The sequence below is a fragment of the Ptychodera flava genome, chromosome 15 (genome assembly GCF_041260155.1).
Source record: "Ptychodera flava strain L36383 chromosome 15, AS_Pfla_20210202, whole genome shotgun sequence".
Taxonomy (NCBI): domain Eukaryota; kingdom Metazoa; phylum Hemichordata; class Enteropneusta; family Ptychoderidae; genus Ptychodera; species Ptychodera flava.
In genome coordinates, this window is record NC_091942.1 from 32,328,559 (window position 1) to 32,356,044 (window position 27,486).

General features: G+C 36.1%; 1 protein-coding gene across 2 annotated transcripts; it reads right to left on the minus strand.

Annotated features, from left to right (window-relative positions):
- Positions 1-200: 200 nt before the first annotated feature.
- On the minus strand, positions 201-27,486 carry LOC139151913 (mitochondrial Rho GTPase 1-A-like). Of its 2 annotated transcripts, XM_070724955.1 has the most exons (15): positions 27,070-27,486; positions 23,529-23,587; positions 22,913-23,254; positions 22,441-22,542; positions 22,143-22,241; positions 21,880-21,988; positions 21,296-21,416; positions 19,604-19,688; positions 19,158-19,303; positions 18,547-18,650; positions 13,759-13,973; positions 12,778-12,903; positions 11,964-12,160; positions 10,627-10,704; positions 201-6,646 (listed from the first exon to the last, which is right to left on the minus strand). In XM_070724955.1, exons 1-15 carry the CDS (start codon positions 27,104-27,106, stop codon positions 6,526-6,528), a joined length of 1,941 nt encoding a protein of 646 aa, XP_070581056.1. In that variant the 5' UTR covers positions 27,107-27,486; the 3' UTR covers positions 201-6,525. The 2 variants fall into 2 exon arrangements, with proteins under 2 accessions (XP_070581056.1, XP_070581057.1); XM_070724956.1 differs by lacking the exon at positions 10,627-10,704.

Sequence of the window (27,486 nt, forward strand, 5' to 3'; positions counted from 1 at the left end):
ATGCCACTGCAAGCTGTCAAAATAAAAATCTCAATTCGTACCAACTGGAATTCAACTCTCACAGGCTATTCCCCTTTTCCCTTCACAACGCACACACAAAGTATGTGAAAACCGGAGCCAGGCCTAATTTCTCAATTTTATTCTCAGATTTTGTTGAGTTTTCACTCTTCACAAGTTCAATAAATGTGCACGTACGCTACTTTGAAGTGAAGACTATCATGTTTTATTTTCCATTGATAAAATGTACTTCAATTACACCAGTAAAAAATATCCACTACATTTCTTCTTTCATTGAACTATACACACACTGCAATGATAAGGAGTTCAAATCGAATCCAGGTCATGTGTCAGAGGCTATGAGGCCATAATGACCTCTGGGCTGTCAGATATATCAATAAAACTAAACATGTTGGTTGCTTTGAATTGAAGAGTACCCAGGTTATGATTTTTATGCTTACTAAGAACAGTGATATCTTGCCATGCAAAGGAAGCACCTACACTTGGCGGAACAAAATTCTACTGGCTTGAAAATATGACGTAAAATATGTTTTTCTGTCAAGTGCATTCATATGACCTTTTTGAGTTTAAACAACTTCGGCTGAGCAAAGGAACAAGAATTAAAAGCTGCACACTAGATGTTTTAGATTTCATTTTCTAGTTTCAGAATGACTGATCCACAACATAGGCAAATGGCATCAAAATTTGTAACAATGTTGGATTCAAACTCTCTCTGTGTCTACAGAGCTGTGATGTCAGTAGAATTCCATTGGTTCCAAATTGAATTATTTACATGTAGACAGACTGCTTTGCCCTGTTAATGTCTGCTGTATTTGAAAATGGGTGCCCATAGAATTTTGTAGTTGATGCAGAGTTAAAACTTGTTCAATAAAAATAATCTGACCAAATTATGGGAATGACGAAATTGACTTTTTTTGTGTGCATGTGTGGTAAACAGTTTTGGTACCTTATGACATTAATATAAACTCCAATTTTCCTGAATTTCAAAGGCAGCTATCCTAATATCTATCTGAACTATGTTCTCAAACATGGAGTATGTATCCAATCCAAAGAAGGACAGTTTTCAACCAGAGATTATGGACATCACATTTTCAACTATACTTTGCTGTTTAACAGTATAATAAGCTCTCCAGGCAATCAATGCACTCAACGGAGATGTACCCTATCTACTTCTATGCCTGCTTTCAGTACTCAAGCAACAGATTCAAGTTCTGTCATAAGAAATGACACCACACATTGTGTGGATTATCAGCCAGTCTCATAAATGAACTTCATTGGATGAGTCCGGTACCACTTGTCAAATCAGACTGAGGGATAGGAACAACCAATGAGTGCTTTTGACAGACTTATGCAAATGTGCCTGCAGTGGACCTTGTCTTTGGAGCTTGGACAATTTGCTTGATTCTCATCATTGCCATTTTCTACTCATCTATCTCTAAAAAGACATTTTCATTAACATGGCTAGCATCTTTGCTAAATTGCATCTTTGTTAAGGTAAATTCAAAAAATCAACTTAAAATTAGTAAATTTTTGGTAAAAGACTTTCGTCTCCTTTTTTGGAACAGCTATGCATGCACACAATAAAAAACACTTGTTCTCTGCAATTCTCTGGAAAAATTGGCAGAAATTCTGATTCAGCATCCAAGCATCCAGAGAAATCTTGGTCCTAACTCTTTAAGGAATTTGCATATCATGGAATACATCATCAAAGTCTGGGACACAAAACTGTCAAACTCTCTTGGTTCTCTGACCAATGGGGGAATGGAATTTGCATAAAAGAAAGTGTTTAGTTTGACTGCTTGCCTATTTAAGACAGGACTTACTGCAAAACACATGAATGGGTCATATTAAAAAGAAAAACAAGCATTTTCATCTGGAAATTCAATCAAACGTTAAATGGCATTAAAAAAAAATAGCGTCAATGACACTGTAGCTCCCATCCTGGACTATTTAGTGTTTGTTCTCTGGTCAGATATTTGAACATGTGTGAAAGGGATAAAGTGCATGAAGTGAAAATACTTAAATGAAATGTACAGTGAAATATGTTTAATGTAATTATTCAGAATATAAAATGGAAAAAATACAGAATTAGATATATCGAATACTGTGATACAACCATTAACTCAACAAGTCATTTACAATGACATAGTCCCCACTTGTAATAGGAGTATTAGTCTTGATGGGGCAGGAAAATGTGGTCATTAAGAAGTATCACTGGAGTGTATATGTTGAGATCTATGGGCACATAGGTCTATGTCGTTGTTCCCAATTTGAAACACATGAGGCATGTCTAAGTTATGGTTCTAAATCGGGAAAAAAGATCAGACCTCTAGCAGTATTGGCCAGCCAAGAAATACATATGCGCATTATAAATGAGGTACAAGATGTGACATCTTAAGGTCTAATATCCTATCAAAATTGGGGGGGTATAGAACTTGTGGTTACTGAAATATGCATATATATGTATAATCAAGGTCAAAGGTCATCGAGGTCACATGACATTTTGAAAAAAAAATTATATTGCTAATTAATCCCTATATGCCAAAAAATCAGATCTCTAGCTCTATTTGCTTGCCCAGAATTAGATGTGTACATAATTAATGAGGTAAAGCGTGTGTTGTCATAAGGTCTCCCATCCTACTAAATACAAAGGACATAGCACTTGTGGTTACTTATTTATTGACATAAACATATATTTTAGGTAAAAGGTCATCGAGGTCACATGACATTTGGTCGAAAAATTTCTCTCCTATAGTTATCCCTATATACCAAAAATCAGACATCCAGCTCTATTGGCTCGTTCAGAATGATATATGCGCATAATTATTGAGGTACAGTATGTGGCGTCATAAGCTGTCCCATCATACCATACATGAAGGGTGTAGCACTTGTGGTTACCGAGTTATGGAAAAATATGTACATTTGAGGTCAAAGGTCACCGAGGTTACGTGACATTTTGTCAAAAAAATTGTTTTGCTTAGTTATCCCTATATACCAAAAATCAGACCTCTAGCTCTATTGGCTCGCTCAAAATTAGATATGTGCATAATTAATGAGGTACAATATGTGGCGTCATAAGCTGTCCCATCATACCATACATGAAGGGTGTAGCACTTGTGGTTACTGAGTTATGGACAAATATGTATATTTGAGGTCAAAGGTCACCGAGGTCACGTGACATATTGTCAAAAAAATTGTATTGCTAAGTTATCCCTATATACCAAAAATCAGACCTCTAGCTCTATTGGCTCGCTCAAAATTAGATATGTGCATAATTAATGAGGTATAATATGTGGCATCATAAGGTGTCCCATCATACCATACATGAAGGCTGTAGCACTTGTGGTTACTGAGTTATGGACAAATATGTATATTTGAGGTCAAAGGTCACCGAGGTTACGTGACATTTTGTCAAAAAAATTGTTTTGCTTAGTTATCCCTATATACCAAAAATCAGACCTCTAGCTCTATTGGCTCGCTCAAAATTAGATATGTGCATAATTAATGAGGTACAATATGTGGCGTCATAAGCTGTCCCATCATACCATACATGAAGGGTGTAGCACTTGTGGTTACTATGTTATGGACAAATATGTGTATTTGAGGTCAAAGGTCACCGAGGTCACGTGACATTTTGTCAAAAAAATTGTTTTGCTAAGTTATCCCTATATACCAAAAATCAGACCTCTAGCTCTATTGGCTCGCTCAAAATTAGATATGCGCATAATTAATGAGGTACAATATGTGGCGTCATAAGCTGTCCCATCATACCATACATGAAGGGTGTAGCACTTGTGGTTACTGAGTTATGGACAAATATGTAAATTTGAGGTCAAAGGTCACCAAGGTCACGTGACATTTTGTCAAAAAAATTGTTTTGCTAAGTTATCCCTATATACCAAAAATCAGACCTCTAGCTCTATTGGCTCGCTCAAAATTAGATATGTGCATAATTAATGAGGTACAATATGTGGCGTCATAAGCTGTCCCATCATACCATATATGAAGGGTGGTAGCACTTGTGGTTACTGAGTTATGGACAAATATGTATATTTGAGATCAAAGGTCATCAAGGTCACATGACATTTTGTCAAAATATCCGAGATATCTGCGTGAACGGATGGCCTCACGGATGGACGAACAGACGGACATGACCCAATCTATAAGCTCACTGGACTTCATCCGTGGGGACTAAAAATTGTGTCACTGCATCCTTTTTGCAATATGAATATGATGAGAAACTAAATTTTTATTTTTCGTGGCCTTATACAAGGGAGTCTATGGAGATCTGCCTTATACATGGGAGTCTATGGACGTGTAAACTAAAAATATGCAAATTTCACCTCGATTTGCCCAAATTTTGGAAAGGTCACTCCTATGCACTTCCATACCAAGTTTCAAATCAATCGGACTTGTGGTTTCAGAGCAGGAGATTTTTTGACCAAAAATGGGAGAAAATTACAAAAAATTCATGAAAAATAGCAAGTCCAAGATACTGACCCAAGATGTGCACAATCATTTCATGTCAGCCCAAAGTACTTACATGCTAATTTTTCATGTAATCTGCTCAGTGGTTATTGAGTTTTTTCAATTTTGACTGTTTTTACATTTTTTCACTTAATTTGCATATTTTTGGCAATGACAACTTCATTTGAACAAAATCTCATCTACAGCCCATCATCCATGTACACACCAAATATCAAGATGAAATGTACAGCGGTTTTGGAGTTTTTGATGTTGACGGACAGACATACAGACATACAGACACACAGACATACAGACATACATACATACAGACATTTCCCTAGCCTATAAGAATAGCTTCCATTGCCATATATACATATGGCTATGGGAGCTAAAAACTCAAAACAGTATCTGATCTATTTGTGAGCAAGTTTTGTTTTAAAAACCATTTCGTTGACTAAAATGACTGTACTTTTCACACACCTGGCGTTATTGATAAAATTACCCCTACCTTTCCTGACGGTTATGCAGTATTTTCTCACTATGAATCATGTGGCCCTATTCCTGAAAACTAAAGAGAACTCTAAAGACCTAACCTGACAACAATGAGAAAAGAGTTCATTTTGTTTGATATCACCTCTGTTAAAAAGACAAAAATATCAATCCTTTGGGCTAAATATGGAAAATAAGATTAATAAATTATATTGTGTTTGATTAAATTTCAAACAACAAAGAAATTTAACCATATTATCGTATATGCCTGATGTAGAATATTTGTGATACATAATTCACATTGACATGACAGAAAAGTGGCAAATCCTGAGCTGTTGGTGAGTGATTGACAATTCATGGAAAATACTGTGTCATGTTGATATATGGATAATTCACGGATAGTGAATCATATTCAAACGCTGTAGAAATAATTGATATACTGTGTCAAGTCAGAGAAGGCTTCATGCCACTGTAAGACTGATACATGGACAATGTTTTGCTATGCATGTGTTTGTGGTTAAAATCGATGGGTATCTGTTTAACAATTGTAGCATATCTGCTAGCATGCGCATTTCCACACAGTTACGTTGAGCATTCATGAGCGAAAATCTCATATTTATAGAACATTAGATATAAGTTGCAACTGTTGCTTTGTGTGATTGAAGATTCTCACAAATCAGTTAACAGCTACTTCTGTAGCTGACTACTTCCAATTCAAATTTTGTTACTTGACTTGGCCAATCATGTTGCCTGTGCCAAAAATGTAACATTGTAATATGAGACTATGATTGGCCAATCAGACTGCATGTTTCTCTGATGATTTATCAGGAGGATCACCTGACTTGACATTGGCCAATCAGATGTAACAATATGAACAACTCATACAATTTTACTCCTCTTAAACAATGTCAACCCTGAAGTTCTTAATTTTATCAATTGCATTTCAGGACATTGTAATACCGGTAACTGTTTACTTTTCACACTTTTATATGACAACCTGACCTGCATAACTTGCAAAAAACAGTATTAACATGAAATGAGGAGGTTCAAATCTGAAAATTTGGTTGTCTAGTGTATCACCTAATATGAACTTATGAAACTTTGTGTCACAGCCCGACTGACTGCACACACACAGAAACTAAACTAATTCACACAATAGTTGAGGGGTAACATGTCTGCTGGTAGTATCTGCTGGATGATTTGTGAGGGATAAAACGGTCAACTACTGGTGTTATGTCTTGGATGTCTTGAGAGGGTAGTAACACCACATACACCGCTGGCATTATCGTACATCTTGATGGGGATAACATGGCTGGTGACTGGCATAAGTGATATCTTGAAGATTGTAATAACGTGACTGGCTACTGGCACTATCTGATTGAAGTCTGGAGAAGGCAGACACTGCCACTGGCATTATATACAGGCTGTTTTGACAGAGTGACCCCTGGTATTACTGTATAATGTCTTGATGAGTGTAGTAACAAGGCTGGGCACTGGAATTTTCCGTTGGATATCTTGAGAGAGGGGGTAAAAACTGGCTGGCAGCAGACATTATCTATTGGATGTCTTGACAACTTTGTAGAGGATGAATCCCAAGACGGCAGCTGCCGCAGCGCACACACCTGCCGAAATCCATACATTCTTCTTCTTCATCTGTATTCCTCCCATGTGTCTGATAGACAGAAGGTAGAAAAGAATGAGAGAAATGAAAATTCAGTGATTCTCATCATGAAATTAGTAGAGGTAATTACTTAATCCAAATACGGAAGTTTAGACTGAAATATTACATTTATCGAATATTTTTCAATGTTCATGTTGGGTACACGTAAACAAACTGGGCATAGCAACAAATTCAATGGCCATAAAGGCAGAAATAAATGCAGCTGTGTTTCTATTTCATGTAATTTACTCAGCATTCAAATCTCTAAGAATTGCACAAGGACAGCACCATGAAGACAGCCGCTGTACAGTCCACTTTGAGCAAAGCCTATTTACAACTGAACATGTTGAATGCATTCAACAGTTATCTAATTTGATTTTAAAGTTTAGTGATACCACAAAGTAAACAGTGAAATAGTTCAAAAGGCATGCTCTGCAGGCAAATATTTGATTCTCCAGGCCAATGAGGAAAAAAAAAGAAGAAGAGAATAGAGAACAGAAACTAGTTTTGTATGAAAACAAAAAACATTGCATTCCGATGTGTAGCATAAATGTGATAGGACAACACAAAGTCATGGGGGATGGCACCACATTCAGAGGTTGAACACAGGGTCAAAGGTTATTGGGAACACTGCTGCACGCAATGGATACTTTTGTGTCAAATTCTATTTATCTGGTCTTCCTCTTAGGCCAGAGACAATATCACCGGGTGAGATCCGGACTCCCCCCAGCTTTCCCCTGGTTTCTACCCAGGTAATTACTACCTGTCAAAAAACCAACAATACACTTCCCACTTCTTGCTGAAGTACATTGTTATCCTTATCGCCGATGGCAAGTATCGGCGTGACCTTACACAAACTTTGATGTTTGATTAGGAAAGGAGGTCAAAGTGTTGAGGAATGAAGCAACCAAACAATAGAAGTGACGTTGCATGATTTTCACAGGTTGTCATGGAGCAAATGACATTCAAATTCCAAGACTTCATATTTCCACTTTTTTAACAAGTGCAAAACAAACTTGTTTTGGAATTACTGAAATATTTCAAGGATTGTACTTTGAGGGTTGCAACTTATGTTTCATATCCTTATTATATATGTATTAATTTCTGCAAAGCGTATTAATGGCAATTGTTTGAGCATACAAATAAAGTTATAATGATTCATTATCTATGCATGCGGAATAATCATGCATATAAAATCTTGCAGTCTCAAAATTGAAGATCAAACAATCTGGGTATTTGGCTTACACAAACATATCAGATTTAACCTAAACCAACCTTCACAGATCATTATTTGGCAATTAATAATAGCAGCAGACTGACAGGTATTAAAATTTAACAACTAAGTTAAGATTTATCTAATTTGACAACAAGCTGAAATTTTTGCAAAATGATGTACCATCTGTAAGGTCACATTACTTCTATTTGTACAAATTCATTCTCAAGTACAAGGTGATTAAATTTAAACCATGGCCAGTGATATTGATTATTTGTAGGGTGCCTAAGAACACATAGAGAACACCTCAACTCATAAAGGACACGCCATGTATAAAATGTATTGGAGAGAAAGGGAAGTTACAGATAGCATTAGAGGGAACTGCGTCAGAGGGAGAATTAGTCTCATGAAGTCATTTATTACTTGAATTGTGCAATTGTGTTAATGGTTTAAATGCCCTGATCAGAATGAACTCCTTGTTCAAAAAATCCTTTCTGTTCTATGTCAGACAAATGGGAAGTTCTTGTCATTTCAAGTTTTTTATCCAGGCAACCGAGGACAGAGACCAGGTGAGTGGTGTTACTCTGATATAAAAGCTGATTGTGAGAAGTGAAGTTAGAAGCGAAAAATAGATAGAGGGACTGACATGCAAGTACAGGGTGCAGGGGAGACATTAGCTGCCAAAACAACAGCCTACTTTGTGTGCTTTAAACCGTGAGTTGATAATATGTGCACAGAGTAAGAAAGTGGTTGCTCTGAGGAGATTATGAATCTAAATGGACTCCCTGAGTGCATAGTACCATCTTGCTTATAGCATGCAGGTTTTTATAGGATTGGTCTGTTCGAGAGGGGTAACAGGAATTATAAATAACGAAAGTCTTTGAGTCCTAATCACCACCAAGAAGTCAGAAACACATAGTGGCAAATAGAATTTTACATTTTCTGTTTGTTATTGGTCAGAAATCTTACAGAAAAGATTGCCATTCTGTGAAACACTGATGATGGTTTTGCAAATTTTTAAAAATCCTACTGAATTCTATAGTGTACATGAGAACTAAGAAACTTCTAACAATGTTCTCTAAAGATCCAACATACTTTATGTTACCCATTATGTGAAATTAAATCTATTTACATTTAAAAACATTTTACTGATGTCCTAAATGATTTGGATTGTATGAGTATAAATGAATCTCTTGTCCATTATAATACGTAAACATATCACAAATAAACACCATGGCAACATTGTTGACCAGACAATAAAACATGGCAAATTATTTCATTTACATTGGAAAAAATTAGTGGCATCAGTATGGGGATTACATCTCAAACAGACAAACAAACATCGATAACAATGCTACTCTGGTCATGAAGACGACACACACACACACACACATACACCACATCACAGTTCTAACTGACCACAGTTACGCATCAGCCAACACGAAGAATTACCGACAGCAACAAAGGCATGTTGATGGAATGGATAAAAGTAACATAAAATTAATCAACACAAAGTATTAGACATAGTTTAGTTATTAGTTTCCCTTGGATACATATTATAACCCATGCAAGTTGTGCTGTGTAGCTGAAATAAAAACATAAGGGGAATTAGAGAGCATTCTACCAATGCAGTGATATATACATATCACCATTGCCATGCTTCACAGTGCCCATGCTTGCCTGTAAAGTTGTCAACAACTTCCATTAATTTCACAGGGCATATATAATGTGCTCTTCAACTGTTATTGTTGGTTGGCATATGCAGTTACCTGTACTCTATTTAAAGGGACTCTGAGGTAAATAAGTACCCACTGCAGATAGAACATCATCTATCTGGCTTAAATTTACATTGTACTTTGAATCTTTTAGAGATTGTATCAACACTGGGGTAATTCTTTGTCCTGAATAGCTAGGCTGTTATGATTGGTGAAATACCAGAAGATCATGAAGGCTTACATCCCTGATAAGTTAAGATCTTACCACACAAAGAAATTATGTGTGATGGAAATGGACTTTAATTTTTACTGATATTTCAGGGTCCATACACTGATCAGAATCACTTAAAGTTCAAGGACTTTACACAGCAATTTTCCAAAGACATTTTGAGGTCCAACGTACCATTTTAAAGGTGTCTTATTTATACATCATTTTACATTAAGATATCATGATTTAATGATTTCAATAAGTCTGGATGGCTTTTTAATTTTTCAGAACTTTACAGGAATAAATCTTATTTTTTAAGGATTTTCTGGGACTTTAAAGGAGTGGTAAGACTGAGAATTCTAATCTGAAGGTCTTTTCGATACCTCTAAAATCACTTAGCACTAAAAAGTGAAAAATTTATTTCAAAGTTTCCTTTTAAGTTTTCAACAGAAACATGGCAAAGTCCCACAATTTAAAACGCTTATTATTATTTGTTTTGCTTTTTATCTTGGTATACTCTCACTCACTTTTCTTTTATGGGTCAGTTTTACAGCTCACACAGAGTTAAGGATGAAGTCAACCAAATGATAAAACACCCCACTTTTTTTCAGTGTCTTGATCAATACAAGCTTCACAGATTGATACCACGATACTCTTTTCTCCACACTACTCACTTCTTTTTAAAAAATAAGGGAATTTAGAGAAACAGCCACAACAGTACAGTGTTAATCTTTGAAATGGAAAACAATAAAAAAACAGGCCATGCTTTTACTGCGTAACCAATAAAAAAAAAGGGAAAAAACAACAAGCAAGATAGAGCACGTTGCTGTTTGTGAAAATGTATAGGGTTGGTAACCTTTGTGGGAAGGCGTCTCTCAGTTTTGATTTGACCCAAACTGCTGCTGGGTGAAGGACATGTACACCTTTGACGATACTGAAATAGTAAACAAACAAATAAGACATGCAGTCAGATGGTCAGTCAAACAGTAAACATAAACAACAACAAGGCAGATCCACCGATATCTTCAAGGGTTGACATATTTTTTAACATGGTATAAATGAAATGATGGGGAAGGGGTTTCCTTTACGTGAAATCATGGGTGAAGAAGAAACGGATGAGATGACAGGCAAATGATGGTTGCGATGTGATTTTTTTTCCCCTTATTGTACCCACACAGACACTCAAACAAATACATCCTGACAAAAGTGTTCCATGCAAGGTTAGTAAAAAGATGACAGTCACAAAAGAGTTCTTGAATTCCCATTCTGCATGTGTGACCTTCTAATCTGGTGAAAAAATAGGATTTGCAATCTTTACAGCACTTTAATATCAAATTTATGACAAAAAATATTCTCATGCAATGACCTTTACCCAAGATGTATTAGTCTTTTTGTTCAATGTTCTATGTTATATCATACCAGTATATTGATGGTGAAAATACAGCGATCTGATTGGTCCAGACGTGAAAAGAACCGTGGTATATTCGTGATATACAACGATTTGCACACACACGAGCTCTCATTAAGAGGAAAAATCCTTTTTTGACGTTCAATGCCGACATTTCAATTTCAATATACTGTTATGATATGATAGCAATAAATCACATCAAGTGTCGGTATACCACAAGATTTTGACCATTTCACTCTATATACATCTATGCACTTGCTATCGCTCGTGCATGGATGTTGTGAATTGGTCAAAATCTTGTGGTATACCGTTGCTGGGTGAGCTTTATTGCTTAAATATTGACTGGCAAATTCTTAAATTTGCCTGAAATACAATTAAATTTTGTACATGATTATACTACAGTGTAGTGGATGCCAAAATCAAAGTTACTTGGATTTTCAGTTCCCACTTTTCCAACCGTAACAAAATTGTTGTGCCATGCCTAACACAGGCATACATACAAATGGGAATTCAGTATCTACAGTCATCCAGTGAACCCCGACCATATCCACAAGGCACACAATAATATCTACGTATTTCCACCATTAGTATTCTATGTTATTTAGTCATGACATTGACCACGGTCACTGCCGTGCACTGACACAGCATAGCCACAGCCCTGAGAAACCCACAAAACCTCATACACACACAACACAAGCTGCCAGGCCACGTTCTGGTCATGCCATTAGGGGGGAGGGGGAGGGTAGGGGGTGGGAAGATACTCGAAGGGGAGCATGTGTACTTACGGGTATGCTGCTAATGTGGCCAGTTTGATGTAAGTGTCTTTGTTTACTCGTCCGACGACACTGAGTGTCTGGGGAGGTGGTAGTTTGTGCTCCATACAGAACTGGGCTGGCTGGACTTCGTAGTCCTGTCTGACAGGATGCAGGTCGCTTTTAGAGGCAACAAACAGACACGGCACGGTACTCTTTTGAAAATGACGCTGAAAGATAGCAACAGACATTAAGTCAAATTGACAACATTGTACTGTGGAAGAGAAGTGGTTCCAGAGGCTGTGTTCAATTTTCCCATGACAGCGCCCTCATAGGGTCAACTGCATAATCTGGCTTCTTTAGCCAGAGCACTAGATATCAATTGGCTGCTTTAAAGATTTTTTGCATGCATCAATATTTTTTGGATGCACTGAAAGAAGTTGCAGTTTATACTTCATTGCAATATCAATCTAATATTCTGAGTGTAATGAGCATAATCAATAAAAATAATTCACTAAACTGTACAACCAGAGCAGACCAGGAAGGCCACCCAGTATTCTTAGCTTTACACCTTGCTCATTTATCGGGCCGACTCGCAGCGATTTCGAAGCTGTTATCCAATTGGGTAGCCGAATCTTACCAATATAATGAAAACAATACAAATAGACTCCCTAAGTGGCTGTGAATAGTGACAATCGACCAATCAGATATAACCTTGCAAACACGCTGCGAGTCAGCCGCATTTATCATCCCTAGTTACGTTGTAGTTCATGTCTCAATATCCTTTGTGCAGATCACATACTAAACAGTTTACTATAGATCCCTGTATAAATAATTGTCTACTTACAAGGTACATTCTTGCACAGTATTCAAATGTTCTAGGATCTGAGATGTCATAGATTAGACAGGCCACGTCACACTGTAAATCCTCATCTGAAAGTCTATCCGATATGCCAACATCAATCTCATGGAGCTAAAGAAGTGTACATAAACAAAGCCAAGTATTATAAATATTCTTGAAACTGTCATCAGTATCTTTGCTTGCATGTTTACTCGTATGCACTTGAGTGTTCAACCAATTTTTTTAGCCATGTTGAAATCAGAATGCACATATTGGTGTTCCAGGCATCTTGTGTGCCAATTGCTATCAATATCTGAGAATGTATCACCACGCAATGCATGTGGTACTGTGGTAGGTATTTTCTGATATCAATATCTGTGTTGACCATTTTTTGTGTACTTTCTCATCACTGTCTGTGGATATGACTGTGTCATCAGAATGTGGGTTCCTACACGTTCTTTTGTGAAAATCTGTTTCTGTGTACATTGCTGATACCCTTAAGAAATTATATCCCCTGTAACACAAACGACAAGCTGAAACTGAAGAATGGAACAAAATGTATTCAGTTTTTAACCAGGTGACTCAAACACTCTGAAATCAGTTTGTCTTGTACGGAGAGGATACAAAATAAACAACTTAAACTAGTCCATGCACAATGGCACTGTAATTTGGAACACTAATCATGCAACTGTAAGTGCTAAAATTGCATGTACTGCGCAGATTTGTAAATGTCCATATTTTACATATTCATAATGGTATGTACTTCCAGATTGCATCTGAACTCAGAATCTCACCATCAAAAACCTAAATTATTCTCAGTGATTCCTTTTAAACAGGTCTATGCTCACAGTTTGATACCAATGGGTTTGCACAAAAACATATCGGTGGAAAGGGTTAACTTTAATGTGCATTCATTCACAAGGCCTAGTTTTCAATTCCCAACGATGACACATTCAACAGTATCCACACAATTCAGACAAGACTTACCAGGAGGTACTTCTCCTGTCCATATACTTGCACAGTATTGACAGCAAACTTGGACAAGTGTTCTCTGTTGAGATCCCTCTGAGTGTCCAGATCCCTGTGGACTAAGCCTTGAAGGAACGCTGTCTTTCCAACACCCCTGGGTCCAATCACATTGCAGAAAAATACACTCCTAGTTGTTTGTCTCTTCTCTCTGTCTATCTTCTTATCTCTAGTGACTGCATAGAATGGTCAAAATGATCAGTTTACTATTTGATATGTGTCAATGATACCAGTTAGTAAGTGTATCACTGCACAGAGATATTGGTCAGTTTCACAGAGATCATTGAAGAATCATCCTCCTTCTACATTATCAGGATGATGTAATTTTGAAAAACTAACAGACCATTTCAAACTTAAACCTGTTGGAACTCCCATTCTCCATCACTTACAAAGTGCATATTCATTCCATGATTGCACATTCCACATTAACCCTGCACAGTGCAAGAACCCCTAAAATATGCAAAGCCAAAATTTAATGGTACTGATGACACAATGAAAACCTATAAGGGGTATAAACATTTCATAAGTGTGTAGTTATTATTCTCTTCCGTGACATAAAATTTCATCAAATTTTCTCCACAGGGAATTACGTAACAACTGAGATCTCCAAAAAATAGCGCCAATGGCACTTGATCACAACTGGCACATTGTGAAACTACTCTATCTCTGGGTACACCTGTACATGAAATACTGAATGGGTAGGTGCTGCGGGTTTGGAGTTTGTCAGTAAATGCACACAGAAAACAAAGTCCCGAAGTAGCGAATTCCAGCCATTTTCAAACCACACTGTTTGTCAGTGGGGTAAGCAATATTCGCAAAAATAACATTTCCAGGCTAATAGACTATGTTTTACGAAATCACACGTCCTTATTACAAAATAAAACGATCTTTGTCTTTAAATCAATGCGCCAGTAAACAGGTCCAGCAGCTAGTTATGTCATCAAGTCTGTAATGTTAAGGGTCATAACAAATGTGAGAAATCTAAAACATTAAATATGTTGTTTTTTATCAATTTTATTACCAAAAGCGCATGAAAATCTCTGATACTTTGAATCAGCCATCCTGCATATTTGTAACATTCATCAAAACCTCATTTCTGTTCCACAACTCATTAAATAGTCCACAATGCAGGATTGGTGTACATTCCAAAACTACATATATGAAAGACCCCTAAAATCAATTAGTTAAAGGGGGGTTAGAAATTTCCAAAAACTATCTAACCGCTGCTTCGTTTGGCTCCATTTTTCGGAATCGGAACCTTGGAATTAGTCTGAATATCTCTACCAAATATCAATGCAGTCTGTTCAGTGGTTTTTGACTTTTTGTCGTTTACGGAAAATGGACACTGTCCCACACCGGTTGAAGCTAACCCTATATCATAACTTCCAGTTGTGATAATGACCTATGGTCATTATGTTAAAAAATACCGCCAATGGCGCTTGGACATAATGACCGCCAAGTATTATCGGCATTTATCAACAACCACACTCACTGTGAATTAGACAGACCACAAAGTCAATGAGCAACATATAGCTGAAAGACTATTTTTCACATTGCGATTTTAAGCTCATTTTTATGAGAAAAGAGATATGTATATGTATATGGAGAAAAAGCAGAAGACATATTTGTAAATTGTTTGTTAAGTGACAATCATATATGCATCTCTTGAAATTTTGTGGTTATAAGGTATAACAGTAGTGTAAGAATAATGAGGTATGAATAAGTTAGTAAAGCTAAGTTGACAGTAATTAAGATTACAAAATTATACACTAAACTGAGGAAATCTGAATGAAATAAATGTTGAAAAGTTGAAAAGTCATGGTCATCTTTTGTCTAATACCTTGTGTAAGTTCATGAACTTTACATAAATCTTGCTACAGATTTGTTGCTAATGGGCAATAACTGTGTTTCAGATCATTTGAGAGCAATCTATCCATGACAGGTTTAAATTGTAATATACTTCTATTTAAAGGAGAGAAACTTCTCAAATAATTTTTTTCCCTGTAATTTGCTGTGAGAACACATGGACAGATGCTCAGGACTCTATGCTGGTGCTACCTTGATAACTAACCTACAACTTGTAACGTCATTGTCTAACCTGTTCACCCCCAATTTCCTGTAGACAGGTCCACACTCTCCATTGATAACAATGGGTTTGGGCCATACCATTGTAGTGAAAGACTGTAACATGTGAGGTTGTGGATACTTAATCTCTGGAATGTCAAAGTCTGTATATTGACTCAAGGATGTTTACATAACAAATGCTTAGGGTCATCTCAAAAGTGAGAATCTAAACTATGAAATATGTTTCTTTTAATGCTTTTGATGCCCAAAAGACCATAGAAATCTCTTATACTTCGAATCAGCCATCCTGCATATTTCTAACATTCATCAAAACCTCATTTCTGTTCAACAACTCATAAAACAGTCCACAATGCAGGATTGGTGTACATTCCAAAACTACATGTATGAAAGACCCCTAAAATCAATTAGATAAAAAGGGGGGTTAGAAATTTCCCAAAACTATCTAACCGGCGCTCCGTTTGGCTCCATTTTTCGGAATTGGAACCTTGGAACCAGTCTATGTATCAGTATCAAATATCAACACACTCTGTTCAGCAGTTTTTGACTTTTTGTCGTTTACGGAAATGGACGACATCAAACACCGGTTGAAACCACCTCTATATCACAACTTCCAGTTGTGATAAAAAGCACCTTGTAAGAAAGACAACTAAAGTAAACTCTTTCAGATTAAGATCATGTTTCATGTTGTGACGCTGTTGACCAAACAGTGGAAATATTGGCCACAGAAATGTTTTCACCATGATTGGAAAAATAGTGACAATGTCACTGGTCGCTCCCATATAGTTATCAAAACAAGCTAAAATCAAGCTAAAAGATTTTTTTATCACAAATATAAACAATTCCCCCAATAAAATAAAATTATACAAATTTCACCAGAATTTGATCAAATCTTACTGACGTCACCCGTAAAAACCTCTACACTAAGTTTCAACTCAATCGGACGTGTGGTTTCAGAGTTAAAAAAAATTTTTGATCAAAAATGAAAAAAATAGCCAAAAAATGCAAATATGCAAATTTCACCACGATTTGCCCAGATTTGAGAAAGGTCACTCCTATGCACTTCCATACCAAGTTTCAAATCAATCAGACTTGTGGTTTCAGAGAAGAAGATTTTTTGACCAAAAATGGGAGAAAATTACAAAAAAATTCATGAAAAATAGCAAGTCCAAGATACTGACCCAAGATGTGCACAATCATTTCAGGTCAGCCCAAAGTACGTACATGCTAATTTTTCATCTAATCTGCTCAGTGGCTATTGAGATTTTCAATAAAATGTAAACTTGTAAACATATATACATATGGCTATGGGAGCTAACAAACGACCCAATAGTCGACAGAGCTCTGCTGTGTTATGAAGAGAGCAACGTTTTGTGACATATGTATTGATGAAGAAGGTTGAGATCTTTGATAGCTCATTTCAGGATGGCCTGACCTAAATGGCAAAATTAGCTGCAAAAATACAAAATTGATGATTTCATCATAATTATGTATAAAATGTATACCAAATATCAAAGCTATCACATGAGTAACTTTTGAGAAACAAATATTTTGACCAAAAACGGCAAAAACTGACCCAAAAATACAAAAATTGAAGATTTCATCAAATTTCACTATATCACACTAAGAGAACCCCCAGGAACCTGTATACCAAATATCAAAGGCATCAGACAAGTAGTTTTTGAGAAACACATTTTTTGACCAAAATGGCAAAAATTGCACCAAAAATACAAAATTGCAGATTTCATAATATATTCTGTATATCATATTTAGTTTATCTGTAGGAACCTGTATACCAAATATCAAAGCTGTCAGACAAGCGGTTTTGATGAAATAAATTTTTGACCAAAAATGACAAAAAAATTCCTTAAAAATACAGATTTGCTTATTTCATCACAATTTGAACAAATCCAAGTTGGGCTATCCCTAGGGACCTGTATACCAAATATCAAAGCTGTCAGACGAGCGGTTTTGATGAAATAAATTTTTGACCAAAAATGACAAAAAAATTCCTTAAAAATACAGATTTGCTTATTTCATCACAATTTGAACAAATCCAAGTTGGGCTATCCCTAGGGACCTGTATACCAAATATCAAAGCTGTCAGACAAGCGGTTTTGATGAAATAAATTTTTGACCAAAAATGACAAAAAAATTCCTTAAAAATACAGATTTGCATATTTCATCACAATTTGAACAAATCCAAGTTGGGTTATCCCTAGGGACCTGTATACCAAATATCAAAGCTGTCTGACCAGCGGTTATGAAGAAGGAGATTTTTTACCAAAAACGCCTTTTTTGGCACTAATTTGCATATTTTTGGCAATGACAACTTCATTTGAACAAAATCTCATCTACAGCCCATCATCCATGTACACACCAAATATCAAGATGAAATGTGCAGCGGTTTTGGAGTTTTTGATGTTGACGGACAGACATACAGACATACAGACATACAGACATTTTCCTAGCCTATAAGAATAGCTTCCATTGCCATATATACATATGGCTATGGGAGCTAAAAAACAGATGAATGAACAGGTAATGGCTGAAACACTTCTCTTGTCTGTGAGTCGCACAAGATTCATCAACCTTCATGAAAAGACTACTGCAGATATATTTGAATAACAGAACCAGAGGCTATATTTCTGTGTAATTATTACCAACCTATTATTGCTGATGCCTGTGAGTCTTGCTCGGCCATCACATAGCGATACCCTAGATACGCCAGATTCTCTAAACTACGGTGAACATCAAGCAGTGTTGTCAACCTGTACAGAACAACCAAATGAAGCAATGTTATGTAAAACACTATGTTGACACTTTGAGCAATAACTGAAGTACTAACCCTAACCCCTGTATGTCAGATGATCATAGAGGATATACATGTACATTTGTAATACAATGGTTTGACCAGGAAAATATCTACATTCTATTATGACTACATCAAAGTGATACTTTTACTTTTCTAGCAGCATACTTTGATCCACAACCACTGTTTTTCAACCTGGTAACTGGCTTATGTGCAGAAAAAATAGGGTTGACCACTGCAGCCACTATTGTTGGCAATTTCTCTATGCAGTATATCCACTTCTAAACTGTGATTCTTTGGATTACTGCACATCATAATACTTTAGAGTTTATTCTTTGCCAACTGTTTATGGAGAAATCCCTGCAATGAAAGTGAGCATCTGAACAAAGTGGGATATTGCAAAGCATTATAAAACATTGCTCTTACAGAAATTGCTGCAATTATAAAATGGAGTTTGATAACTTACGTCCACTGTGCTAGATACCCTTGTAATGTAATCCAATGTTTTTCATTGGTTGGCACAGTCATGTTGACATCAGGACCCCATGGATTGATAGGGCATGTTGAGAACAGACCCTCAAGTTCTGTTGGCGATAATGCATTATCCTTGTCCTGTGATATAACCAGAGAAAGACAAATAACAAATACATCTACTCTGTAAACTGTTCAGAAATCTTCACACAGTACGCTTCAGCACCCACATCGCAGTCAAGAGTCTGTGTCTTTTGTGTTTGCAAAATATTTGCAAAGAATCCTGCCATAAAGTATAATCAATGATAATGACTGCATTATTCTGTTTAATTCTACTCATATTATCAGGTTATGTGGAGACCTTGTGTGACATCTTCGCCTGGGAACATGAATATCTTCATGTCCTGGCATTGATACATATCAGATGAACAGACAGCTTACCCGGTCATATTTTTCAAATATCATAGTCAGAAACTGATATCCTAAGTGACTGAGCTCTGTGGAGCTGCCGTTTCCAAGCATTAATCTGTGAACAGAAAAACAACTTCAACTATTAAAATGATTATTTCAAGTTTATTATAAAGAACAGGATTTTTTTTCTAACTTGTCCAAGCATCGCTATGAAATTTTAGATTTTTTTAGATTGTTTGTTTCTGACTTGCCTAAACTCTCTCTTGATGGGTGCTACACTGAAATAGGAGTAAAAATTCCAAAGAGTACTGGTACACACAAAGTAGTGGACTTCATAATTCCTAAACTTTCAAAGAAAACATATCTTGGTTCTATCGATTCTCAAACTATTTCAGTGAAAAGTTAAAATTGATAAGCATTTCAAAGTTTTTGTGTTTCATGTCATTTTCATGAAATAAAATATCATTTCCTGACAATTCTACACACCCTGTAGGACAGTTATTTTTGGCACAGAATTGATTCTAAATGTGAGAAGACTCTGATTTACAAGATTTAAAAATAGTCTCTGATACCAGAATACAAGTTTTGGAGTAAAATCAGTCTTGATGATCAGGTCAAAGTCTCAATAAGAAGGATACCGTTACAAGCACACATTGTTATCAGAGATAAGATTGCCTCAGAATTTCATCTAATATTCAGCTAGTACAGTACTAGTATTCAGCTAGTATTCAGCTAGTATTCAGCTAGTACAGTACTAGCAGCCGCTATAATATCATTATAGATAATAATAAATGTTTGAACTTGAATTCTGGGAATCAGTGGGGAAAATCACACAGTGTACTTGAAAATTCAGTTTACATACATGTAAGGTTAGTGAGTATCATACACTATTTATTATATGATAAGGCTAAACACAACTGGATTAGACAGGCATTCACTAGCACATTCAGCAGCTCAATTGATATTTATGACAGTGTCTTCACTTCCAAAGCAATGCATATTTTTGCATATATAACACCCCCTCCTCTCCCCCCTCATTTATTGCTTCTTGGGGAGTTTACTTCATGCCTGCAATAATTTTCACAAATAAGAATGTTGCCATCAAAATATTTTAATGAAAGCACTCTTTGAAAATCTTTGTGAACTGGTTTATTGTTATTCTATCTTGTGTAGTTAGAGTAATTTGAGTGCAGAAACAACAAACCAGTAGACACTATTCAACAAATATAGACAGTCTCTCAAATAGAGATTTCACTGTGACTTGTACAATTTATTTAACAAATAGCAACAGCCTGAAAACATAACCTTGAAACTAAGTGTTGATAAAAAAGATAAGTCAAATTTTACTCAAGCGATCGTGAACTTTGAAATTGCCAACAAGCTATTGCAAAACTTTTTTCTTTGTGCTTCATGTTTGATCTACACTGTATGAACGACCCATTACAAGATCACACAAACTCCATGGTTCTGAAAAGGACCAACTATGAAGAACTTACTGAAAATGTGGCAAAGAGATGTCCAAAAATCCTAGCATTTCTATCTAGCACCTTTATTGAACCTTGCATTCCGTTCTTTTCAAGAGATGTGATACACATGCCACTCTAACATTTCACCTTTCATGTTTCTTCTCCTTTGAAATGCAATAAGTTTGTGTGAACATCAATATTTTCTTACCACTACCATCAAAACAACCTTGAAAAAGAAAATCAATATTGCACTCACCTTGGATAAAGGTACTCTGCAGTTAATTCTAAATTGTCATCATAACCAAACTTCCTCAATACAGTCCATGTTGTCTCGTGTCGACCTCGCTGTATGAACAATGTGTGCAGGAAAAGAAATCCTATAATGGATTGGATAGGAAAAACAAATGAAAAGAATGGGAACTGTTAGATTCCATTTCAAGGTTGTCTGCTTGTATGTTCAAGGTGAGCACTTCATGAGCAGATTTATAAATACATGTATTCTGAAATATATAGCTTCAAAATGAACATTCATGCTGTGGTTTATGGTTTCTTAAATACCATGCTAAGATCAATCCAATCTTTCAGCATCAGCTGCTCTCACAATAACTGCATGCTATCACTCTAAACTTGTGCCTTTTGATAACCTAAGTCAGAGTTGAAGATGAGGATCTTTCAGATTGTTTGTAATACAACCAGTTTGTCACAATCATTCTGTAAAAATCAATTTCACACACTGCTAAGACACTATCCTATATAAGAGCAAGCAGGACTATCCTATATAAGAGCAAGCAGAAAATTAGATTTTGCCAAAGATCTCATCTCAACATACTGCTATCTTACCTATTTGTGTTAAGCCATCATCTTGTACACCTTCAGTAATGTTTTTCTTCACCACAGCTTTCACATCTTCTAAAGCTTGGGGTTGTAGAGGAACATTGAAACAGCGTTTCTACGAAAACAATAACATGTTATTTATTTTTCTTCGTCATTTAAAACACTTTATGCAATCTAGTCAAAGCTATGTAAGCAATGTGAAAATAAACCAGTTTTCTTTTTTGAGAAGACATCACAGTCTAAGTAAAGAAGGTTTGAAGTGACTTTACCTGGAAGAGGTTTAACTCAAAGTCATTAAGAATGCCATCATTGTCACCATCACAGACGGCAAATATCCTGCATAGAGCTTTCTTACAACCTGGTTTCAACTGAAAAACAACAAGAGACAAAAGACATCAAGATCAGGATTGACACACTAATTACAAGATAGATGAGTTTACATTAACAAATTTAATAACAGTCTTCATAGTTTGACAACATGATTCCTTCACTATCATTCGAATGTTGGGTGATGGTATGTCACCATTAAAACAGAATAATTTGCAAATGTTATCACAAGTTTCTCACCTCCTTGTCTTCCGCAGAGTAAAGTGGTCCTGTAGGATGCAATACTGCTTTTTGAGCATAATAAAATAATTCGGATATATTCTTTAATGTTTTAGCAGAGCACTGTAACAGAAAAAGATACATGTTAACAACTTATTTTTCAACTTCAAACATAGAGAGATCACAAAATTTAAGTCAGTGGACTGATTCATTGTTTCAGTATAATATATTTTTCACAGTTTACTGATCAATTTCAAACTGTACCACATACAAGGTAGCAACTTGAAATAATTTATAGAGGACAATATAAAAGGGTCTAGTTTTCAAAATATATTTTTAATCAAAATATATTTTTAATATATCTTTTAAAATATTTATGTGGATTGCACAGTATTTGATCTCAGCTGCATAGCACCTCCTAAGCAGACTGGCAGCCACTCACTCAACAAGAAAGTTCTTGATGGAAGGAAATTATTAACAATATAGCACCTACCTCAACACAAGTCTCCACTTCAGCAAACTCATTCATAATAGGAATGATGCTCTCCATACTGCTGAGCTCTGACAGATCAGCTTTATTGCCCACTAAAATGACAGGCACTTGGTGATCTGGGCCTAATGTCTTATTTATAAATGGTAGCCATTTCTCGGTGATCTGACCAATGGATTCTTGTTCATCCACCGCGTAGACAACACAGACGACATGACAACGCATGATCTCTTCCTCAAGAGCCTCCTCATCCTGTTCTTGTTCTGAGTAGTCTACGATGTGAGTGGGGACTTTCTCTGGTGTAACATCTGCTGGGATGGTAATCTCTTCAGCTCTAGCTGGTACCTAGAGGAAAACACAATCAGATCATTGCTGCAGAATTAAATGGATAGATTTAAGTTTTGACTGACTTTGAAATACAAAGAAAAATGTTTTTTTTCACATCGTATGCCATTTTTTTCACAAACCTTGTAGTTTATTATTATACATGTTGTACAGTGCAGATCTTGTTACCGTAAATGGTAGTCTCATTATACAAGACTTAGTATTGAAAAGTCTGTTATTCACGTAATTGTCACCAAATTGTACAAAAGATATATATACACATGGTGTTACTGACCTCCTCTGGAAATTCTTCACTCACAAGGGACAGTATGAGGGATGTTTTCCCAACTCCAGCTGAAAGTTGAAAATCAAGCGTTATCAAAACAATGCACCATATACTTCAGAATTGTGTGGTTGTTATCAAACAAACTACTGAAAAAAGCATTTTATCAGAGCCTAAACTCCATTCCCACACAAAAGTTTACCAAGCAGAATCTGTCAGTGTTTACTTTTCTCAGATCATACATTGATCATACAATGATCTCCAGATTAAATATTTTCTTCCCATTGAAAAATGCAAGGCACATCAATGTTGGAATTTTCCATTCAAAATAATATTGAAAGCAGACAATAAAGGACAATTGTTTTGTCGTCTGTAATGGCTAAGAGTTAAACACTGTCAGTATTGTGATAGTAATATCCTGTTTCCTACTTATCACTACTGTCAACGTGTATAAAGCGCAAGAGTTTATTTATACTGTTGTGCCTCCATAAGAAAAGGTAAACATATCTGTTTATGTAACTCTTTTATTTCCATTTTAATAATTTCAATAATTTGATGTTTTCTTTCCGAGCATGTCTGTCTAACCTTAAGGACATGCAAACACATTTATTATTGCGGTATACCATGCAATTTCTTATCACTCCTTAAAATTTTATTATTTGGTGAAAGTATTAAGATTCAACTTTTTTGTCTCACGTGAGCTTAGTTTACTGGAAGGTGAAGAACTTGCAGGCTGCAACAGCCAATACGCATTCTGGTTCTAGAAACTGCATATTTGGTCAGTTTCAAAGGTCATTGCTCATACCTACAGGTTAAATGGACCTTGTGGCTTATTGTCAAATGTGACAACCTTGTGAACAATTTTGATAAACTATAAGGATTCAATTGACAAAAGGAGTACATGTCAGAATGTGTGTTAATAATTCTATTTTGTGACTATGCATTTGAGAAAAACTAGTCCATTGTGTGGAAGCTTCAGATCATGCCTCCTGTTTACATGTGTATCCTTGGCATCCTATATGTCATAGTTTACGTGCACAGATTATCAGAGACGAGATTTAACCTGAACACCTTTGATCTCCAGTGGTCATCACTGATAGGCCAGCATAGGGTTGACATGCAACATACATACCTTTTGAAAAAACACAGATTTTTACTTTGGCAATAGGTTTGGTTGCTAGGAAACAATTCCTTGGATTTCACAAGTATGTATGTGAAACACATGCAACAAAACAAAATGCCCATTTACAAAAATGTGAATATTATGCATTTTGACATGTCACTGATAGTTTATGTAGTAAGCCAGCAGTTCTTTGTTGGACATTGTAGGTCCATGTAGAACAGAAATAAAATTGTTCTTGATGCACAAGAATTTGGTAAATATGTTTATCAGAAGGGTAAATATATGTTGTCATGTACTGCATTTCAAAATTTGAATTATTTACTGATATTTCAAAGTTAACCAATTTCAGCAAGTATATCTGCAAGTCCAACCTTATAGCTGTAAGGCAAAGTATATTACATCCTTAGGCACTTCTAATAGGTGCTTGTTTGTCAGGTGTTCAGGTCAAATCTTGTCTCTGATAATTTGTGCACGTAAATTGTGACACTTAGGATACCAAAGACAACAATGTCTGATTGATCGTGTCATCGGAGGACACAGACACATAAAAACATAAAATGACTGATTTTATCACATAGATAGATAACAGGCTTTTCATTGCATATGTTTCTTTCTCTGGTATTAGGTCACATTATGAGGGGATGTGCATTGTTTTGGTGTCAACAGATAGCTCTGCTTTTGTTTGAATAGTTCAACCTTGGGTAACAGTAGTTTTACTGTTCAGACAGCAATAATGGATATGATTGTGTAGATATGCCGACTCAATAACTAAGCTCATATATATAGTAGGACTGACGACGTATTTGACGACTGATGGGAAATAAGCAAATCTCTCGAACTAGCGAGAATATTTGTGTATCCACAGAGAAGGTTGGCAAATCAACTATGTATAGATGAAACATTTACGTTTCAAGGATTCACAACTGTAGCTAAATCATACATGTTTCTTTCCTTTTCATGATAAGCTGTTGACACAAACTGCAGTAAAAAGTACTTGTATTTACAGTTAAGACGTCTGCATATGGCTCATGGAATTTAAATATAAATTTATTATCATTAGGAGAGCCAAATTTATTTGCCTGCACAATTTGTAGGCTTTTGCTTCAGGACAACAACCTTGTGGTAGTGCTGGTAAATACACTTCTTAAAATCAAACATCATAAAATTCAAGCCATCAACAGGTATAATGATTGTGGTGACAAACACCAGGGTAGCTTTAAATTTTAGACCTGAAATACGGCCTTCTTTCCTGAAGACTGTATTGCTGGCCTTTGGGGAATACATCTTGAAACACATGACAAAATATCACTATCTATACTAAAGAGTAAATATAGTAAAATAATGACTTTTGTGTGAAGTGATCATGTAATTCATAAAAAATTGAGCTCCACAAGGAGTTTCAACAGGTAAATGAATCTGGGGCAAATGCCATTTACTGTACAGATAATAAATGCGCATCTGTTAAAAAAATCAAATGGTCATCTTTTTCTATGGCCTTTTCTTTTGTCACTGTGTAAAAATGCACCCAATAACACCTGTATAAAGAGAATTACAGGATAAGTTCCTATTTGACAACTATTTTATTAATATATGTCCTGAATTTCAATGTCTATCCACAGTCATGCAACCAAGTTTGGTGTATCTTACGAGTACACTCACAGCCATAAGCTCACTCTCTGCATAGAAAGTGGAACGGAAGATGTTCCACTGTGCCTATGGTTCATCTTTAATACACACGTGACATTTTAATACCTCATCAGAAGTGTCCTGAATTCTGTAAAGAAATTTTTTTTGAATTTTAGATGTAATGTTAGTCATCAAAGGTCTGCACAACCTTTACACAATAGTATCAATATTTCAAACACATTATCCTTAAACTTCTATGTAAATCATGGAGGCAGAAGTGGGTCTCTCTTCTACCTCCATGAGCCGCTATCATGGTTCAAAAAATGCGGTGAAACTGAATATAAGTGGACACAGATAAATTTTGTTTGAATTGTTAAACGTAAGGTTTAGGTTAGGTTTAGGGTTATTTAGAACGCCCTAAGAACATTCCTTGTAATTCGCAACGAAATGTGTGTGTCCACTAATTTGCAGTCGTCTTTAACCATGAAACTAGAAACGGAGTTTCTAGCTTCATGTCCCATCAATGCTATGTACAATCATAGACCCTCGAGGGTCTATGGTACAATACTGTGTGCCCGTGGATTGTCTTTATGTATAGCTCTTGGTGTGAAATGTTGGTCGGATGGTCATTAAAATTAAGACGATACAAATCGTTCACAGCTATGCAAACGATAATCATCAGTTTTCAGTAGAATAATTTCGACTCTCAACTTTAGAATCCCCTAAAAGGTAAACCAATCTAGCTATATCAGTGTACACATCCCAAGTTCTGTAATGAAAAAGTTGCATAGACTTTGCACTTACGTTCCCCAACTAACAGGATCCTCACGTCTCTCCGCATATTCAACGTTGAACGCAAAGACAGGAATAGATAACAGGAGAGCTTCTTCGTACGAAATGTTAAATTCACGGATTTGCGGGTTTCGGGCTACGTGCGCTTGCCGAAAGTCATCCCTTACCCCAGAAACCATGAACTAAGTTCACCGGACGTCCGAGGTGCGAGTCCAATCTCGCCTCACATTGTTTTCGCTCATCGGCCCTCCACAATGATATCTTGAAAGGAATTGGGTACCCGAGAATTTGCTTAAGCCTTCAAGTACACATAGAATAAAACAGTTTCTCTCAAATTAAGTAAAATCTCCGAGTAATTTAGTGGATGTAGTTCAAGAAAGGTGCCGTCTATCACGGTCAGACATTTTACCGCCGGGGTCATCACGCATG